This window comes from Haemorhous mexicanus, chromosome 5 (genome assembly GCF_027477595.1).
Source record: "Haemorhous mexicanus isolate bHaeMex1 chromosome 5, bHaeMex1.pri, whole genome shotgun sequence".
NCBI classification, from domain to species: Eukaryota; Metazoa; Chordata; class Aves; order Passeriformes; family Fringillidae; genus Haemorhous; species Haemorhous mexicanus.
In genome coordinates this window covers 40,573,980-40,590,452 of record NC_082345.1, presented here as the reverse complement: position 1 = coordinate 40,590,452, position 16,473 = coordinate 40,573,980, and the positions used below count along the sequence as shown (strand labels likewise).

At 40.6% G+C, this 16,473-nt stretch overlaps 1 protein-coding gene across 1 annotated transcript in view; it reads left to right on the top strand.

The window, feature by feature from the left end:
• Positions 1-725: 725 nt before the first annotated feature.
• Positions 726-16,473, top strand: part of LGR5 (leucine rich repeat containing G protein-coupled receptor 5) — a 92,028-nt gene continuing 76,280 nt past the window's right edge. Inside the window, exon 1 of the mRNA XM_059846918.1 lies at positions 726-1,103. Coding sequence (XP_059702901.1) covers positions 889-1,103 — 215 coding nt within the window. The 5' untranslated portion in view covers positions 726-888. The remainder of the gene's footprint in view (positions 1,104-16,473) is intronic.

The following is a 16,473-nucleotide window of genomic DNA, read 5'->3' as shown; positions in this document are numbered from 1 at the left end:
TTCTAAAAATGTCCACCACATGCATCCCTGCCCTGAGAGAGGATTCCCCCTCAAGAAGAAAGGACTGAGAGGGCACCTCATAAATGTGGATAAATACCCAATGGGCAGGCGGGAGTGCCAAGAAAGTGAAGGCAGACTTTTCTCGCTGGTGCCAACCGCTAGGACACAAGGCAATGGGCAGAAGTTGGACAATGTTCTCATGTACTGTGTGATTCTTGGGGCATCTTGCGCAAGGCCAGAATTAGGCCTCGATGATCCCGATGGGTCCCTTCCAACTCAGTTATTCTCATGGTTCTATGATTGTATGATGCACAGGAAGTTCCATATGGCTATGAGGAAGAACTTCTTTACTGAGCAGGGGAATCACTCATTGGAACAGGCTGTGGAGTCTCCCTCACTGGAGGTACTCAGGAACCGCCGGGGTGCAATCCTGTGCCATGCGCTCTGGGATGACTGCTTGGGCAGGGTGACCCACAGCGGTGCCCTGCAGCCTGACCCGCTCCGCGAGTGTGAGATGACGGCCCGAGGCGAGCGCCGAGGCGCGGCCCACACGCAGGGCAGGCTGAGGGCGGCGTTCCCCCGCTCCCTCCTCCCGCCCACCCGCCCGCCGGGCCCGCGGCCGCCCCCGCCCGCCCGCTCGCTCGCACGGCGGCGCGGGCAGGGCCCGCTGCGCTACGGCGGGCAAGGCTGGGGCGGCGTCAGCGGGCGCGCGGTGCCGGCTCCAGGGCTTTAAAGCAGCGTGTAAGCTGAGATGCTACCACAGACAGCGGCGCGGCGGCGGCGGCCGCAGGAGCTCCTCGAGCCCAGACGGGCGCCCGCCTTTCGCCCCCGCCGCGCCCCGGGGCATGAGAGCGGCCGTCCGGCGGCTCTAGGTACCCCCCGGGCCCCATGGCGACGACCCGCGCTGCCCGCGCCCTGCTGCTGCTGCTGCTGCTGCTGTGCCCGCCGGGGCTGCGGCGGGGGGCGCGGGGCGGCGGGCAGCGCCCGCGGGGCTGTCCGGCGCCGTGCCGCTGCGAGCTGGACGGAGTGCTGCTCCGCGCCGACTGCTCCGACCGCGGGCTCACCGCCGTGCCCGCCAACCTCAGCGTCTTCACCTCCTACCTGTAAGTGCGGGCCGGCCGGCCAGGACGCACCGGCGGCGGCGGGAGGGCTCGGGCCGGCCTCCGGCGCTGACAGGAGGCGCTCCGCGCCCGATAGAACACCCGACTTCAAATAAGTTTCTAATCGCTTTTTAATCAGCGGGCGCGTTGTAAAGCGTTTGTAGTTGTCTGGCTATCGCGGTGCCCGGTCCGGCTCCCGGAGGGTCGCTGTGTGATGTGCCGTTTGGAGGGTAATTAAAAGCGATTGCAACAGCAGAAACTCGATGCGATCCTCCGGGACGTTATCTTCACCTTTGCTTCCCGGGACAGGGCTTTGAACTGCGGCCGCTGCCGATTTAATCGTTAACAGATCTCCCCTCGGGTGGAGCAAAGGCACTGAATAAAGCGCGCTCCCGGGAGGCGCGCAGCGCTCCGGGACCGGAGCCTGTGTCCAGACACAGGTGCCGGTGTCCAGATCCGGGCTCCGGCCGGCGCACCCCGCCCCTCGGGAGGCTCCCCCGGGCCTCTCAGCGCCCGCCTGGCAGGGCATCCCCGCCGGCACGGGCTGCGGTGCTTGCGGACTGCGCTGCATCTCGGGCGCGCCGAGTTACAGCGTGTAGGGACAGAGCCGGCGAGAACGGAGAAACTCTGTATTGGCAAAAAACCTACCCAAAACCGTGGTGAAACTTTGTTGGCTTCCTTTTTTTGGGCTCCGTGTTCGTCGTTTAGCCTCTCGTGGTGTCGTGTGTTGAAAGTGCTGGTGCTCCAAGTGTTCCTTTGCTGTTCTCCTTACTGATTGCATAGCTTTTGTGGTTGCATGATCAGTAGGTTGTTAATTTACAGCTTATTCTTCGTGCCCAGCATAAAGTATGCCTGGTTTTGAACGTGTTTGTCCAGTCTCCATATTTTGACATGCTGTTAACATGCTTGCTACTGTAGTTACTGTGAAGATGCTTTCACAGCATTATGTGTCTGGGGTGCTAAAGTAAACATTCTGAGCACACTTCTCTGTTAGTACCATACTTCAAAGGACATAAAACATATCTTACATCTGAAAAAAAGAATAAAGTAAGCTAGAAATTGATTTCTCTGCAAAGTATAAACATGACAACATGGACAAGATGGAAATGAAGTGCAACCAAGCAAATCTAAGTATATATTAGGGGAAAGCCTAATTTAAAGAAAATAACATATATTTATAAAGAGGTGAGCAGCTGAAAGACCTTTTTTATATATACTATGCATGTAAATACTCTTCTGAAATGTTTCTTAAGATCATTTTTAGCTTATTTTATCAGAAACATTTCAAAACAAAGCTATTGATAATGTTAGGAGGCAGGAGTTAGCAGTCAGTATTACAGAATGACCACTTACAGCAGAGCAAAACTTTGGCTATGTGTCATAAAGATACAGGTCCTTAAGACACATAAAAGGTCTGCCACTAGTTCCAGAAGTAGCAGGTCCGGATTTTGGGTATACATAAGATACAATGTTTTCTGGTGCTTTGGAAAGCCCTAAGCAGAAAGGTAGACAGTGATGGTATAAAGGCATACTTAAGCTGTACACATCCTGTGTTAATAAGTAGAGACTCTGAATTCCTCACTTCTTGGAGGAATGCTAAAACCAGAAAAGCATGAGAGAATCTACTGTTTGACTGTTTTATGAAAAAACAAGAGAGCATACGTGTGGCAATGTCAAAATACCATTGCTAGGGTTCTTCTGCCTCTGGTAACTTGCTTCATAGGAGGATTGTGATCTAGTCTGCCCTTTTGTTTCTAAATCCTTCTGTCCTTCAGAAGGAATGTCTTTCTCCAGTCAGAAATCCTCTGTTGTTCAGTAACATACACCCTGAAGTGAAAAAATGTTATTTGACAGGCAGACTTTTAAATGACCAGGACTGCATGCAGGCAGTATAAAGTATAAAAGAGTAGTTTATACACATAGGCAGCTACACTTACTGTTTTCCAGATTTACAAAGCTGCTATCCTTGGATTGATTAATTATTGCCTAATTATGCAGAACTGTAGCTCCTGCCTGCCTTCCGTGAAGAACTGTCAGGTCTTGTTGTCTGTAGATGGCTAAGCAATGGCAAATTTTAAAACATGCCTGCTTGTTATAGGCATGTTTGCCTCCCTGAGAGTGGTAATGGCCAATCAGCTGCTTCTTGATTATTCTCCTATCTGGTTTGGTTTTTTTTTTCTCCCAAAAACCTAAAAATGTCTTCTTCTGCTGTGACAATTTTTACCTCAGATCAAAGCAAGAGATTAAAATTGTGTACTCACAGTTAATCTCTTTCAAGAAAAAAATAATCTTCTTCAGTCAATTCTGTTCTTGCACTATAGATATATCTGATCAAAACCAGTGTTTAGTACTACCTTGGATTAAGTTTGAGCTTTTAAAGCTTTGGGTTGGTTTCTTTTTCAAAATTTCTGAACTTTTTATCTTTAACACTAACATGGGAGAAAAAGGTTTTCTTGGTGTGCATTGGAGATGGTGGGAAAAGCTGAAATGCTAAGACCATTAAAGGTTTGTTTTATTTTGAGACAAATGTCTAGAGAACATGATATATTATGGTGACTGAATTTTGCATGTACCATCATTTTTTTATGATGGTGCTCTTGCAGCAGAGCTAAATGTACTCTACAGATGGACCTGCTACAATTTTCTCCATTCTCCTTTATAATCCCAGGCAGCAATTCTTTCCTCCCATCAAAAATATTTTTATTTATGATTATGTGTCTGCTGCGATGAACTGTTAGACTTTTTAAGAGCAGGCAAGGAGAATCCATGAGTTTCTTTCCATTCCTTTTTCTTCATTTACTTTTAGGCTAAGTAATGTATTTGGTGTATTCAATGCAACTCCTGTTGACATAAATGAGAATTCCATGTGCTGATGAAGGGCAAGACTGAGTCTCTGTTTCAAATTAAGAACAGGTCACTTTCCTATCAGTTCACAGTGGAAAGAAGAAGACAGAATCTACAGGTCTTTTGTACGTGGGACCCTCATTAATTCTCAAACCAAACCCATGAGTTAGTGAAATATTGTTACCATTTGCTGTGATGTGGAAAATTGAACTGGGGAAAGGCTTGCTCATAGTTAGACGTAAAGTTTATGACAAAGCCAGCCATTAAAATCCTAATTCCACAGGCTTGTCCTACTTTACTTAAATAATTGCTCCTTAAAAATTGTGTGAAATCTGGAAACTCCTGTTCAAGAATATTTATTAATATTCTAATTTAGTAATGAAAACAAATTTTCTTTTCAATCTCATGTGATGACAATATGGCATTTATAGATTTTTAGGCTCTTTGGTTTGGGCCTGGACAATACAAAAAAGTAAATTTATTATAACTGCCAGTGCTGTCTAAAAATTTGTATGCTGTGCTTGTGATCAAAACCTGTCAATGATAAGCAGAATGTTTGCAAAATGTTAACATCATAGATTGACAGAGACATGCATGAATACAAATATAAATATTGCAGCATGTTGCCTTTTGCATTATAGTTTACTTTAAAAGTTTAAATTTAGGTACATTGTAAATATGTGTGCTAACAATGATTAATATAATTTTGAAATTTTCATAGAAATAATTTATTAAGAAAAATATTTCTCAAAACGTTGATAACATTGATATTATTACAGTAGAAGCTATGAAGAAGATATCGGTGCATATTGTAAGGTTTCAAATCTATCAATCTTCAAGTAAATTTTGTCCTTCCACTTCATTCATTGCTATGCTATTATATTTGATGATAATTATTCCTGTAGAGCACAGTCAAAAAAGACTCTGAAAGTGTTTAAGACTACTAAACATAAAAGGTGAAAAGAAAAAAATTGCAATGAACCTGAATGAAAAGCTTACTTACTATTTTGAAGGTAAAGAAGTATGTTCCCAGAAATTGACAATGCTTCTGAAATAAGAAATTTAGTTATTTCTGTGCCAGGAGTACCCAAAATCATAAAGAACAATCCTTTGGGGTAAATCTGCATACTTTTAGTCTTTCTGATCTCACAGTGCAAATTCAGGTCTTGTCTTTGTCTTCATCAGAGGTATTTTGGGAATGACCATGGTTTTTCAAAGAGATCAAACAAAAGCATGACTTATTAAGGCTCTCGCATCTTCCAGATCCCTTGACAAGATTTAGGAGTTAGATATTTCATAAAATGTCTGTCTTTTCTTAGGAAGTACTTCTTTACACATCTACAAATTTTATAGACCTTAAATTAATTAATTATCATGTGGCTTCAGTTAGTAATCTGAATCTTGTCCTGATTGAGGATGAAGGGGAATCCAGGTTCTGGATTTAGAATTTGGTGCTAAATATCCCTTTTGAAAAGGAAACACAACATTTCCTCTCTACTCGTGGCAATAGCACATATGCAAAGGTGAAATATACCTGTCAATAAATTAGAGGCAAAAACTGAAGAAGTTACAAACTATGCAAAGTATCATGTTTGCTAGTTTTCAAGAGATTTGCTTTAAATTTCAAAACATAGTGTGTTAAGTCAAAGTCAGTTTCTTTGAGAAAAATTTGGATTAAAAATGTATTTTGAAATATCCTTCTTCTCACTTGAGAATACTGTGTTAAAAATAACTCTTTACACTGCTTCCTTAAGAGCCTTTTGCTGCTCTGAAAGAAAAAAGGGCTCTCACACATTACCCCTCTCCTTTAGCGTTTGCTCTGTGGAAGCACTGCACAAATTGACAGGGAAAAGGAAGCTGTCTTTAAACTGGGAGAATACAAGGCGCTGACAGGCTGAAGGCACCTCTGCTTTGGTTGGTATCTGAAGCACATCGGACAATTGGCGGGGCAGAGGGAGCCTGACTCCAGCTGAGAACGCGTGCACTGGGCTGACCTTCCCAGTCAGCATGCCAGCAGAGATTAGACTTCCTTCAAGTGCTCCCTTGTTAACCCAGCTTTTTCTGCAATGTCATTTGTCTTTCAAATGCTTAAAATTGCTACCAATCTTTCAGTAGTCCAGATCACTTTCTTTTATTCTGTGTGTTGGCCAAGATAATATTTCATCTGCATGCGCTGCTTTCTTAATTCTCTGTTGGCTATTTAAATGGTCATGATTAATACAATTTATGGTGTTTTCCCTGATTTCCGTACTTGAACTGTCCAGCAGATCTGCTTCTTTTCCCAGTAAAAATCATGGTAAATAAGGTGTGGTTCCTTTGGCTCCGAGTAAGCTGATTGAAGGCAGAACATGATGTGGTGTTTTTGACATACCAGAACAGCTTTAGACTTTGGTTAGAAGAAAATACCCTAACATCTTTTAAAAAAAATAAGATGTGATCAAAGCATGCTTACTCCTCAGAGATTTAGCAATTCATGTGGCAAATCCATATGCTTTATTCTCTGTAATGTTTGCTGAGAAAACCTGAGAAATCTTCTGTACAATTTTGCTGATCAGATGTGAGAAATTTATCGCCTGGAGAACCATAAAAGACATAAATAAGGTTGGGGAGGGGTAGGGCCTGAAATTATATTGCTGGCACTTGCTGAAGGTGTGCTACCTTCTTCTGTCTCTCAGAATTGAGGTTTAAATTAAAAAAAGTACAAAGATAGTGAATTGTTTCAGCTGTGTAGGGCAGCAACTCATGGTGCCCCTGACTTAGTCCTAGTGTTTTGGTTTTTTTTCCTGAGAGTCTACAGGCAATATCTAGTAATTTTTGAATTAAAGACCTTAGAATGAGTATGAAAGAAGTAGCAACACCCAAGTAGGAATACTGTCCTGGAATGTCTTTGCCATTTAGGTGGAAAAGACCCCCAGCCAGCTTGTATTATACTAAGCACTAGCAATCCCTGGATCTCTAAGCAGTAATGAAATGGGATTGCAATGCAAGTTCCCAGGAACTGGTGCAGTTTTATCCGGCTTTGCTCAGACAGTACATTCTGTATCACCTTCCAGATTTATTATTTTGCAGTGTTTTACTAATTTTTAGCTACGAGCTTTGGGTTTTAGGGGCTGTGGCCACAGCACTGAGGTCATTCCCTGAAAGGACAAGTTATATTTTCATGTCTAGTCACTGCTGCAAAAAATAATTAATCTGAAGTGTAGTGTTATCCAACAATGATAATTATAATAATCAGCCACTCCCAAACTGGGATTATATTGGTAACAAATGGGCTCTTAGTTTGGGTCCAATTGTATGATTTGGCTTCAGTCCTGCAAATACTTATCCAGATACTTAACTTCAGTGTCAGGAGTGGTTTCACTGAAATCATATGTGCAAATGTTTGTTGATCAAGGCCTTTAATAATTCTAAAACAATCATCCCTTTCTCATGTGTCAGCTCGTTTGTGGGGAATAGTTTCATTAAGTTGTTCGCCACCACTGTCTCTTTGCACAGCCTAAAGCATTATGTATATCATAGATCGTTTAATACCATTGTTTTCAAAAATGGACCGATTTGAATATTTAGTTTTATCTGAAATGCACCATCCTCCAACAGTATTAAATTATGTAGTTGAAGTGAAATAATTTTAAGAACATATTTTGATTGAAAATTGCTGAAACTTTTTGCATACTTCAGAAGTATAGTTGGCTTTGTACAGGCGATATAGTATTGTGTGCATGGAGATGTCTGTGCATAGACAGATGTCAAACAAATTTTTAAAAGTATCTATCAGTTTAAACCAGCACAAACAACTATAATTCCCACCATACAAAATCTCTCCCTGTTTTTGATAACACTTGATTAAATGTTTTCTATTTTGTTGAGAGTAACCATGCTTAGTGAAATTACTAAACTTACGCACTAATTACTTAAGTAATGCAGAAGTATTTTTTGGGTTGGGACTTAATGTGCATAATGATTGTGAATAAACTTAACCCTTTTTTTTGTGCTTGGATCATACAGATTTTCCCATGAAAAGTGTACAATAATTTGATGCTGTTATTTATGAAGGGGAGGTAGGAGGTAGAAAAGTAAAGCTGGTGTTTGATACTACTACTTGTCTTTCTTTTTTTATTCTGTTAGTTTCTTCACCTAACACTTCAGCCTGTTTTGTTTGAGGATAGAACAATGTTCTATCCTCAAACAAAAAGTTTGAGCAATGATATAATATAAACAGTTGGATAGTTGGAGCAATGATATAATATAAACAGAGCACAGAAATAGGACTTTCCTAGCCCTTGTTTCTGCAGCAGTAGGCATCCTACGATGCCAGTTGTACCTTGCCTTCTGGATCCTGTGATAATAAAAATGCTAGTGTAAGTGAATGAAAGAACAGATGTGAGATGATGTCAGCATCAAGGGAAGCGTAGCTGCACTGATTTGGCATTCACTGAGTTTGTAAATGAGTCTCTGTGTACCCTGAGGGGAGAAGGTCACAGCTGGCAAAGGAAGCAAGTAAGATAAGACAAAGTTCTGTCTCATCCACGGTTGAAAGTTACGTGTTCTGAACCACCTTGATGAGTAACTTGCCTTTGAGCTTGATCCTTAATCAGCTTGGTGTGGAGGCTGCCTTAGAAATTTAATATTTCTCCTGTTGGTCTCACATATGATGAGGCTGCATTTGTTTGTAGTGGAGGGTGAGACCAAGTTGTCCAGTGTCCAGAAATAAGATTTATCCTTATGAAGACACGGAAACCAAAGTTTCTTAAGCACCCTAATTCACAGAGACTGACATTTTGGGAGCATGAAAAAAGACAGAAACTGCTTCTGGGAACAGGGACTATGATCAGCTAGCCATAACTGGGATTCAGGTGGAGAGAGCTTTAAGTCCTTCTGCTCCTGGATATAGTAACTTATGGATTCTAGTAAATCATGCAACTTTTCTCTAGTCTTACTCCATATATGTGATGACTGGGACAGCTACCTACATCTGAATTTGACTAATTTGATAGTGGCTGAAAAAAGCTGGACATCTGTAGATTAAGAATACTTAATTAGGTGCTAATTGTGAGTATGATGTAAAATAAGGGAGGTCCCAAGGATTTCTCTTCTGAAGGGTGTATGTCTGCCTTTCAGTTTTGCTCCTGGCTGTCTATGTAACCTGAATTCTGTGATATATAAGTTTCTTATTGGAATAAGTAAAGTCTGTGCAGACATCTGAGAGTAATATTTGACCTGCTGACAAGGAAATACAGTATCCATACACTTGGTGCAATATGGAAGTATTGCCTGCAGTTGTGCTGAAGTTGTGCAAAGACAAGGAACTGGAAGCAGTCCAGAAGAGGTGCACGTTCAACTTAGTGACCTGACAAGGGTCTCAGGGAGTACATTCCTGTCCTAGAGTATCCCTGCATAAAGCCTCACTGTATTGACTGTAACCTGCAACAGGCACACACAATTACAGGAAACTTAACAGAGCAACAAGTACATGGAGAGCAAAGAGACAGCAGGTTGCTTGGGAATCTGCCTGTATCGGTGCTGTAGAGTAGGGACTTGTACCTCTCACCAGGTAGCTCAACCAATTTTAAACATTTTAAACCCTCAGGAGAAGTGGCACTGTGGTCTAGCCCTAAATTCTAAATTTGCAGTTCCCATTTGTGCCATATGTATGCAGTAAGACTTTGTAGCGTACAGTTACCGTGCAGAGTTGTTACCAGAAACGTTTGTTTCCTTAGTGGAGATAAGACCTGAGGATGTAGTTGTGGTGGAGTGAAGAATAAGGGCGTGCAGTGCTCCTGATAGGTGCTTTTACAACTTGAGTGTGAGGCACTGTGGAAGAGTAATTGGTAGCAGGAAAAGGGTCTCATGTGGACTTTTTTAGGCCTAGCATGGAAAAGGGACAACGTGAAAGCTCTTGATCAGAGAATAGCATCTGGGAAAACTGTAAGTTCCTCAGCATATGGAGGCTTCTCTTTGTCTCATACCTGCACATGTAGAGGTGTGAACTGTCAAGTGCCAGAACTTTACTTCCTTCTGGCCAAGGCAGAAGATGTGAAAAGAAGGACCAGGACAACCCCTTTGGAACATGCTAACTACCTGAAGGCCAGAGACAGTCCCGAACATAGTTAAACACATTCTTGGAATCTTGAGGTACATGCTCCTAAAAAAAAAAAAATGTTTACTGAATGTGCACTGTGATCTCAGAGATGCTTGTTAGCCCACAGCCTTGATGAACAGCACCTGGATTAACCTCCTTTTTTTCTTATCAGAAACCCTGTCTGCTCCCAGGAACAAGTTCTGTCTAATGAGCTCCTGTTTTTAACGAACAGACATGGAAATTTATTTTTCTTGCTTGAATGACAATTCAAGTGGAACAACATTTTTGCTATCAAACTTTCAAAGAAAGTTACCGACCCGAATTGTGACCACAACGGAAAATTACTAAAGCAAACTAAAGCAATTACTAAAGTGACTAAAGCCAGCTCCCTTGTGACCTATAAACAGCAGTCCTAAGTGAGACCCTTTGAGCTCTTCATGTTCACAGCAGGCTCTGACCAGGAGTCTCCCTCTGCATGGGACACCTCTCAGAGCCAGTGAACTCTCAAGTTTGCTGTACTTGGAGGATCACTGCCAAATGCCACTCCTAGAACCTGGGTCAATATCCCCATTCCTTGAGACTCAAACCTTCATCTGTAGAGAAGGTGCAAAGGCATCTGATATGAGTACTGCACTTAAACAGGAATTTTACACAGATCTATACCTTGTCCATACTCGTTTAGGTGTTTGTGTGAGTGTGCCTGTGCTATAGCAAATGTGCTGCAAATGTTTCTCCCTTAGGTTTTTAAGTGGATTCAATTCATAAGGTAGCTTTATAAATGAGTTGCTATTGCACTTATAGCAATTGCTATTGAATCTTCTGACAAATTGGTTAAATTAGGCTATTAAGTGCTGCTAAATTTAAATGTGGTTAAAATCTTTAGGTTCAAGCCATTGGTCAAGTCTAGGGCTAAGTTTGGCAGGCAGATTTCCTCTAAACTTTGTGACTAAGAGGAAGAGTTTCTTACTCCTTTTAATCCTTACCCTTTTTTTCATCCTCAGCCTCCACAGTGATAATTTTTGTCGATTTTTAGATTTTAGTCTGATTTTTCTCTGTGTGCTTTAACCCTCTAGTTAGCAGTAGAGTGAACCTTGCCAATGAGCTTTGTCATGCTTTCACTTTAACATTAAACCTGCTTTTGCCAGTGATTCTTTGAACAACCTAAGACACCCACTTGTGACACAGATTTCTGTGTGCTGTTTCATGTAGGTAAATTAGTAGATTTATCAAGGAAGACTCCATGTAGTTTCTGCTATACTTATACTAATGGAACGAACTTAATCATGTGGAATTGGTACTGCTAAAATTAATTGAATCTGAAATTTTTGAAGATTTTGAAAATTATTAATTAATATAATTAAATTTAAGCATTTGCTTTGGTTTTAAAATGCCAACTTCTGACAGAAAAGATTTTATTGTATCATTAGTATGCACATTGTCCATTTTTTTTAAATTATCAAAGGTCAGTTTTTTCTTTTGAAAAAAAGATTTTAGGGATACCATTGATCATCATTACTGCCTTGTTTTCATTAGGATGCGGACTCTGGCAGGTGAGTTGTATTGTGTCAGGGACTTGTGTCAACTGTACAAATTTTGCAGGAGTTTCAGGAAGGAAGGAATTTCTTTTGTTTTTCAGTCCTTTTGCTGCCATTGTTGATAGCATTAAGTGAACAGAGCAATGTGGTTTTTTGGAGGATGCTTACACTGTGCTGTAGTACATTCATTACACTCATAGGCAGAAACAACTGTCATACCAAACAGAGTTATCAGAAACACATTTCTGTACGTATTGGTGCCTCAGCTGTTCTGCCTTCAATGGCTGTCTCTGGTCAATTTGTGAAGAATCCCATAAACCTGAATCCAGATGTGGTCTGTTTTCTACATTTGTCATCAATCATGGATACGGCGTCTTGTAGTCATGCAGCTCTATGTTCCTGCCTGTCTTTCCACAGAGCAGTGCTGAAGGAGCATCAGATTTCACAGGGAATTTGTAATATCCAGATTTACTGGATGGTATTATTTGCAGTGTTGTATCTCTGTGTGGGAAGTCTATAAGGAAATGCTCCCTGCTTTCAATGTGCTGCTGGTTTAATCCCTTCTGATAAGGGTTTTGAAAACTAATTATGAGCCAGTTTGGTCTCCAATGAGGCTAGAACTGAAACTCTTTTCAATGATGTGGATGGAACTCTGGTATGTCACAGTTAGTTTATTGTAGAGGATTCTGTTGTGGCGTGATGATTCTAATCTAAGAGAAATTACTCACTCGTTATCCAAATATCTCTATGTGTTGAGTACACAAGCAGGATTTTTTTAGTATTAAGTGAATGAGTAATTACCAAAGTATCAATGATAGTAATGAATTGTTAATGACATTCATTAGTGGTTTGGATTATCTTAGCATGGAGAGCTTCCATTAGGTTGTGTTCACAGTTTTTATAAAGCAGTATTAAGGTGGTTGTTCAATAACAACCAAATGAAAATGAGAAATCTGTGAATTGTCATTTAACAGCATGATTTTGGTAAATGGATGGATGTCCCAGCCACAGGAGAATTACAACAGACATCCAGGAAAAAAATACACCTTACCAGCAAAGGATTAAGTCTATGCTCTTTCAGTTAGTAATATCACTACTAGTATCATAGATAAATGTTTTTTCTCTACCTGTAAATGGCCTGTCAGAAAAAAATCCAGAAATTAAAGGACTTAGTAATTTAACATTTATTAGCAGGTTTAGACATTAAATGAGTGTTCCTCTGTGCTGCTGAGTCTGTTTACAATGGAATGCCTTGGGCCAGCACTAAGCACAAGGACACTTCAGAAGATGGGTCTAAGGACTGGACGAAGCAGCTGGTGTATCTGTATGCAGTTTAACTCTCGGAGCAGCTCCTGGATCATTGGGCAAACTGAAGTCTTCAAGCAGAGTGACAAGCAAATGCCCAAGTCAGTCCCCTCAGGTGCAATTAGAGCAGGCCTGCTGCTCCTGCAGTGACCCTGGGTGCACTTTGGGAATGCACAGTCCGAGGCTGTGCAAGCTGACCCAAAACAAACAGGCCTGCAGCAAGTGGAAGAATGACAGAGGACAAAGGGAGTTCAAATTTTTTCTTTATACACTATGGCACAATTATTGATGAAGATGAAATATGAGGTGGAATTTTTCAGTAGTTTGAGTACAAGATAGAAGCTTTGAAGTTGATTCATAAGATGATTCTGCAGTGCTGCTTCAGAGCATATAATTCTCGAGTTAGTATTTTAATGATGTACTATATGTATCTCTTCGCTTCTTGTTAAAAAAGACATATAGAATATTTTGTTCTGTGTCAGGGGAAGTATAAAGAAGGAACTATGGGGATTGATTTCAGTAATACTTGGTTTTAAAAGTATAGAAAGAATCTCCAACAAGATTCATTTATGTTCTCTTTTATATCATCCACCAAAATAAATAATGCAGACCATGAAAAATCAAAATGAATATTGGTTTCTTTTTCATAATAGTTTTGTTCATGCAGTTGTCTCTGACTGCCAGTTTTAGTAAAAAATACGTAATTTAATGTTTTGATAAGCAAGATAATTTTTATCTTTACTGATGGCATGACATCATAAACTAAAATTATTATCAAGCACTCCGAGAATAAATTAGTAAAATATTTTCAGTATTAACATATTAATTAGCATGAGACACAATGTTGATGGACAAATATTCAAACTGTACAAATGAAAGTGCATGTTAGACCAATGGAATAAGATCTTGAAACATATGACATTAAATAGATGTGCAGTTTTCTGTCAATAAATTAATAAAATGCAAGATTTCTGCTGTAGAGAAACAAGTCTGGGATGTCACTGGGTAAGTATATACATAAGGCTGAGTGATATTAAAATGAATGAAAGGCTGATTACCAGTTTGAATACCTGTTCTGTCCCTCATGCAACTCTATCAATATTTCACAGAGCATGTGATGCCGTTGACTGTGCTACTTACAAAGAAGAATTCAGCAAGGGATATTGGAGTAGCATTTATGCTGCTTCTAAAATTCAGGAGCAGTGGTGGCTAGAGGTATATTTTACCAGTTTAAAGTATCTTTCTCCGTAGGTTACTTCAGACAGTGACACAGCTCACCAAGAAAGGCCTTACACAGCTTCTTAGAAAAGCAGTCAGCTCTTTTATAGGTAGGGAATTGTTCTGCTATTCAGAACTGTCAAGCAGAGAATGTCTTTGTCTGGCTTCTGAGGAGATTTGCCTTATACCGCTGTCTCATCCCAAGGGGGCTGGAGGTGGATGAGGGCTGTTCAGACTGATCCACTCCTCCTCAGTTCTGTTAAAAATGATGGTCTGTCAGAACTGTAAGTTTAGTTCAGCCATTCAAGTCATTGGCTGTTCTTGGATCTTAAAAAAATTACATCTATGTTCTTAACTATCACATGGAGGAGACATGACAATATAACAACAAGCTTTGCTAACTCTAAGTAAAGCTCACCAGTAAAATGATTTGATTAGTTATACATACTATGCATTCTGGAGACATGAGTGTAGGCTAATGCCAATGCGTGCGTCTTCAGGGTAATGATTTCAGCTGCAGTGCTTCTCTATAGTGCAGTGCCTCCACACACCCTTTAAGTCCTATCTTTCAAGTGTAAAATATGTTAAGATACAAAAATTAGTGTATTTTTTCTCAGTATCTGAATCCTTCATTCTGTCAAACTGGAAATACTGCTCAGCTGTACCTTAAATTTTTCCTTGGATACAAAGATATCCTGTGTTCAAGGGTGTCTGGCAGTGACATTATTTGGATACAGCTGTTGACCTAGCTGGTTTGTGTCTAGGAAAGATGGATTGTGCTGTGACTGGGGTGACATCAGGCAATCAGCTGTGAGACTATTACCCCCATATCTTCTGCTCCTTTCCTAGTACGTCTGTTTGCCCTTTGCATCTCTTAAGTGCCTACACAGATTTTACGACCTTTATCCTTACAATCTTTAATGCCTTACACCAGAAAACAAAACTTTTTCAAGCTTCTCAGATTACTACTCCCGATCTAGGAAGAGACTTTTCCAAAGATTTTTGTAGCAATTGAATCTGAATTAAATGTCTTATTTTTTAGACATTACCTGATAAGATGAAGAAGACTATTTCCTGTCTAAGTTGCACTTGATGGAATACATAGAGATACTGTGTGTGCCTGTATACACAAGGTTGGGAAAGAGCTTCTTGGCATATGTTTGAGCCTTAATAATATTTATTTTGTTGTATGCTCTTTCAGTAAATTGTTAGAGATTTTAAAAATTCCTTTAAATTAAAGTTTTCGAAATATTAGTGAGCATCTAGTGAATACATTTTTTAAAAAATTATTTACTTACCAAAAGGAAAAAAAAATACAGAGTAATTGAAATCAGTGCTATCATTGCAGAAGGTTTGAGAACCAGTTTTTTCTTTGCTCTTGATTACTCTGCCTGAAAGAACAACAGAATGAAGACATTGAGGACATGTAGAGTTCAGTCCAAAGATTGTACTTGAGGGTATGTAATGAAATCTTACAGCATTAGTGCTTTAGTGAAAGATATGAGAAAGAGGGCGGGAAAAAAGTGATTTGTATGCTTTATTATCTGATATGTTTAATCTATACACTTCCACTTTTGGTCCCACAAGCACAGAATTTCATCTTTCAATAGCAGAAGAAACCAAAATGGGCCCTTTCTCCAAGCTGTGAAAGGAAATAGATTTAGGACTGGCTTGATCTGTGAGGAGAAAAAAACTTGAAAAGATAGACCACCAGAAGTGAACTTCCAAGGTGCCAGCATGCGTGCTGACTCCTGAGAGTCCTGGCTCAAGTGCAGTTGATGATTTTGCTTAGCAGGGCAGGGCACTGAAAAAAGGACTTGCTTTCTACAGCAGAATTCCCTGTGTAGGAGTTACTTGTCTTTGCTAGTTAAGTTTCTGAATTCACAGAATTGGAAGAAGACAGTGCTCAAAGTTTTCTGGAAGACTGGAGTTTGAAGAGAAAACTCAGGAAAAAATGTGCTTCCATATTAAGAGTCCCTCTGAAACAGAGACATGTTTAGACATTCATATTGGCCTTCCCCTCACCTTCGAGCCAGTTGTTCCCCCACTCCTGCTCTAGGCTCTGTCTCTTTCAGCTGTTTGTTGGGCTGTGCTCCTAACCAGTCCTGTGAAATAATCTAGTTTAAAAAGAAACACATTTTTGGTTGAAAAGTACGTGTCTCATTTCACTGATGCACTTTAGAATGTTGCCACAGAAACAGCCAGATCAGCGGAGCTGAATGGACAGAGAAAACAGATTGGGAGCTCAGTGAGCAGATGAAGGGGATCAGAAAACTTTTCAAGTGCCCTTGCACCATTCCAGGTTCCTATGCAAAAATGATCCTACAGAAAACCATAAGGACAGGATTTTCTTACCTTTGATTTAGTTGTAGTCGTGTGCTCATTAGCAAAA